We start from the raw sequence: 4,632 nt of genomic DNA, 5'->3' as shown, positions 1-4,632 counted from the left end.
GAGAAAAACAATGGCACTGACATTTTAAGATATAGCCTACATCAGTGTAAGTTGCTTAGAGTTAAAACAGCTCAAACATGCATTTTTAGTCTGGGACTAGTTTAGGCCTCATCTGTGAAACCGGGGGAGAGTCTACATTAAGATATCAAGTCATAACTATGAGATAAAAAGTCAAAATTATGACATGAAAGGTCCTACTTATGACAATAAATTTGACTTAATGTCATCATTTAGAAGACTGTCATAATTATGAGTTTATCTCATAATTGACCATTGTCATAATTCTGACTTTTTATCTCATAAAATATGACTTTGTATGTCATAATTCTGACTTTGTATGTCTTAATTATGATTTACCAAAACATGATATTTTTTTCTAATGTGGTGGAAATGGGCTTAGTTGAACACAACTAATGTTTTCCATTTATGTACATTTGGATTTGATGTTTCCATGGACACTTTTGTCCTCTGTGGAGAAATTAATCTTTCTTAAACGACGTAAAAAAGTAATTCCAGGCTAATTTAATAGCTAGCATTAGCCTATAGGTTGGCCTATCCTAAACACAGTAGGCTACACAGTAGGACTTTTAAATAATATTTAACTGCAACTTGATCATTGAGCAGCATTATAATATAGTGAAACACAGGGAGAAACCAATCTTAATATTTGTATAACATAGCATTTGGGTTGGGTCAAAACCTCTCTAGCACATTTCATTGCGTTAGTCAAGTTGTGTAGTTTTGATATGAGAAGATTTCCTAATGTAATATGCAAAAATGTACAAACGAATATGTATATACGCTTAGCTCTCAGCTCATTAGGTGAAATGTGTGATTGTGGGGTATCAACTTATCCAGCAAAATTGTTTTGTCTGGTAAAAATTGTAAGAACGTAATGTGTTTGAAAGCAGCGCCCCCTTGTGAATACAGAAATACATTGCAGTTTAATGTGTTCATTAGATTCTATTGGAATTTGGAACATGATTTGTATGGATGTTATTGGCAACATCAATGGACAAATGTCAGACAGTAAGCAATGAAAGAATGAAAGATGAAACTATTTAGTATATCAGGCAGTTTTACATTTTTATTTCTATCCAAGCACATTCAACTACACAATATCACCAACATGAACAAAGAATGCCCTTCTTAATCACGTATAATATTTCCCATGGCCAGCATAGGAAACATATCCAGAAATATGTAGTTTTCTCTCTCACTTAAAGAATAAAGACTTTTTTTTCAGACTCAGATCACAACAATAATAAACTATATAAATTACATTTGGTAGGAAAAATAAATATAAATTATTTTCAGAGTACACTAATAAATATTTCTGCCCTGCCACTACAAGTTGTTCAAGGTGACAGGTTTCCTTTTTCATGATAATATCCTGTGCATCATAATTTAGCTCCTCTTGCATAAGGCCATTAACCAAAATTCAATATTAAGAGTCTAAAACATGACATTGGCTTGTATATTCAATGTAATGCAGTTAAAAAATCAAGTTGTTGTTGGTTATTGTGAACTAAGCAAAGATTTCCGTTGTGTCCCATTATAAAACTACATTTTTAATGCACTAATCACTAATAACCATCTTCCGCTTACACACATCAAATGGAGAGCCGTGTGCGACTCTAAGAGCTTCCTTCGACTGAGCGTTTCCTGGCGAAGAGGTGAGTGGGGTCCCTGTTGCGCAGGTTGGGCTGGATCTTGAACATGGGGGGCCAGCGGAAGCCGGTGTGGCCCTCCATCCCAGAAGTCCCAGGGGCAGCAGGTTCGGATGGGCAGGGCTTGTTCTGAAGCAGCTGGAAAAGCGTGGCCATGTCAGGTCCCAGTCTGGACACCAGCCCGGATCGCACCACCTCCACGGTGTCTTCCTCACACTCCATTAAGCTCTGCAGAAGCGTGCTGTAGTACCTGCGACACAAAAGTACGAGGGATTAGTGTGTACCGTCGAGTGAGCTCATTTTATAAACCAGTGACCAATGTTGATCAAGCTCCAAAAGGTCCAACAACAACAAAACATTTTGGTCTGTTCCTCACTTTTCATATGGCTTCAGAAGACTTGTATACAGTATAGTACAAAATGGCATTTTTTATTTCATTTTAACTTTAAAATCTACTGTATATTGTATTGTGTTTTAAATTATATTGGAACCTTATTTTAACACCTTATAATAATTTATCATTAATTTGGCTCATAATCATTATTTTTCTTTTAATATTTTTCTTTTTTCACTGTTTATTTTGTTGTGTGTGTTGTTGATTAGGCAATATTGTATGTAAAGCAAAAATAAAAAAAGGTAAACTGAAAAAAATCTATCTATCGCTATGACCTGCCTTATATGGATATAAAAAAAAATCACTTTTTTGTTTCACCGAAGACTAAACCCCATGCAGTGACTAAACCCCAGTGAAAAACATGAGGGTGAGTAAATTATCACATAATATTCCAATCGAATACACAAATAATATGATTTGGGCTGCCAGTGTAAATGTGGTCTAAAATGAAAATCTGAATTAGTTCACTTAAAAAGTGAAAATGTTGTTCCAAACCTGAATGAGTTTCTTCTGTTGAACTAAAAAGATGATATTTCGAAGAATGTTGGTAACCAGACAGTAGCCATTGACTTCCATAGTAGAAAAAAACCTACTATGGAAGTCAATGGGTGCCATGAACTGTCTGGTTACCAACATTCTTCAAAATATCTTCTTTTCTGTTCAACAGAAGAAACTCATTCAGGTTTGGAACAACATAAGGATGAGTAAATGATGACAAAATTTTGATATTTTTTTTTTCTTTCTTGTGTTTTATCAATTTAAGTACGGTAGACCAATCATCACTCACTCCAAAACAAGTTCACACGCTATATTACCTGTTCGGGAAGTGGCTGGGCACTTGGACCACGTCACCAATGGCCTCAGGGTTGGATCGGGCCACTTCGCAGATGTCAAGCTTCTTATAACATTCCTCTTGCACTTCAGCAATCATCTTCTGGAAGGTGGAACAGCGTTTGATGGTCTGGAAGACCTTAGAGGTGATACCGTTGGCGATGCACTTGATGCTCTCTTTCACAAAAGTCTTACCCTGGGGGGGGGGGATACATCGAAAATGACTTAAATTGCTATACAAGCAAACGGGGGAAATGCAATAAGGCCCGTTCACACACTAATGACGATAACTATAATAAAGATAACGATAAAGATATAGTTTTAAAAATCGTTCTCAGCATTAAAGAATAGCAGAGTTCACACCACATCTATAACGATAACGGCCCAGCGAAACGATATAACTTGAATCACTTTCAGAATTGTATCCAGCTGATGAACGATACAAACATTGACAGCCAATCAGAATCCATCCTGCTGTAACGAGCTCGAGTATTTAAAGCAGCAGACAAGCACGCGCGTAGATTAAACAGAACTATATCGTCTGCTGGTGTGAACGCTTATCGTTCTTGGTGTGAACGGGCCTTTACTTAGAGCAGTAAATAAATAGTTCTGATTAATGATGTTTTGTACCTCTGTGTTGAACATAGCAGCAGTGTGGAAGAAGACGTTACAGATCTCGTGCATGCCGTCAGTGTCGCAGGTCGAGTTTTCCAGACATGCGAAGGTGGAGCAGCCGACCTGTAGAGCTCCGTTCAGGCACCGGGCAACCTCAGCTGGAGGAGGAAGGAAAAATACTTTTTTGAGAAACAGTTTTATTCAGAGCAGTGTAAAAGTAGGCCTTTTTTCTACAGAGACAGTCCTGAAGGTGTAATATATTTTGCTCAAAGGTGAAACCCAGCAAACACAGGACTAACGTTAGTAGCGTTTGGTTATTTTTTTGAGAACCAAATGATAACGTTCTAGGAACGTTCTTTTTAGGTTTTATTTTTTTAAACCATAATAGAACGTTGTAGTATTTTTAAATAACCTAAAAATAACTTATAAGGTTAGGGGAATAATGTTCTACAATCCATTAAGAAAACTTTCCTGGCTAACCAAAAAAAAAGTAGGCCTACGTTCGTTGGGAAGTTCTTCTGGAATTGAACCTACAACCTTATAACCATTAAGGATTTGAACATTTGCCCATGCATTGGCTACTCTTAAAACAAAATCAAAGTGACCATTCAGTAAAGAAAATAATACTTACTAGGGCTGTTGGATGAGAATCGTGCTCGTCTTGGTTGTGCAGGTTCCTGATCTGTTGCAAACGCAGATGTAACCAAAACGAGGAGCAAAAGAAATCCGCTTTTCAGAAGCATGTCTGCACCTAGAACCTTAAACAAGGGATGAAAACAAGAGACCTTTGCTGATTCTGTGGGTTTGTGTTTCAGGTTGATGACAGCCTCAGCTTTATACAGATCTTCAGCTGAGCTTGACGGCTCATAAATCCCCACCATCACCAATCAGAACGCAGGATCCGAAAGCTCAAACTTTCCATCTCTTTGTAAATATTCATGGGCTGATGTTAATGCAGACCCACCTGCTATGATTTTATCTCCATTTAGACATTTAAATTATTTCAGATACTTGAGAGAATCATATTGCTACATTTTTTTCTTGTTCGAAAAGCCGTTTTACTCCAATATACGTCACAATAGGGCACTTGCATTTCATGCCAACTTAATTTTTATTTTTTAT

At 37.0% G+C, this 4,632-nt stretch overlaps 1 protein-coding gene across 1 annotated transcript; it reads right to left on the bottom strand.

Annotated features, from left to right (window-relative positions):
- Positions 1-1,147: 1,147 nt before the first annotated feature.
- On the bottom strand, positions 1,148-4,418 carry stc1l (stanniocalcin 1, like). Its single transcript, XM_079861347.1, has 4 exons — positions 4,142-4,418; positions 3,526-3,668; positions 2,880-3,091; positions 1,148-1,920 (listed from the first exon to the last, which is right to left on the bottom strand). Exons 1-4 carry the CDS (start codon positions 4,389-4,391, stop codon positions 1,638-1,640), a joined length of 888 nt encoding a protein of 295 aa, XP_079717473.1. The 5' UTR covers positions 4,392-4,418; the 3' UTR covers positions 1,148-1,637.
- Between the last annotated feature and the right edge of the window lie 214 nt (positions 4,419-4,632).

The sequence above is a fragment of the Squalius cephalus genome (assembly GCF_949319135.1).
Source record: "Squalius cephalus genome assembly, chromosome: 24".
NCBI lineage: Eukaryota > Metazoa > Chordata > Actinopteri > Cypriniformes > Leuciscidae > Squalius > Squalius cephalus.
This window is presented reverse-complemented; position numbering and strand designations above follow the sequence as displayed.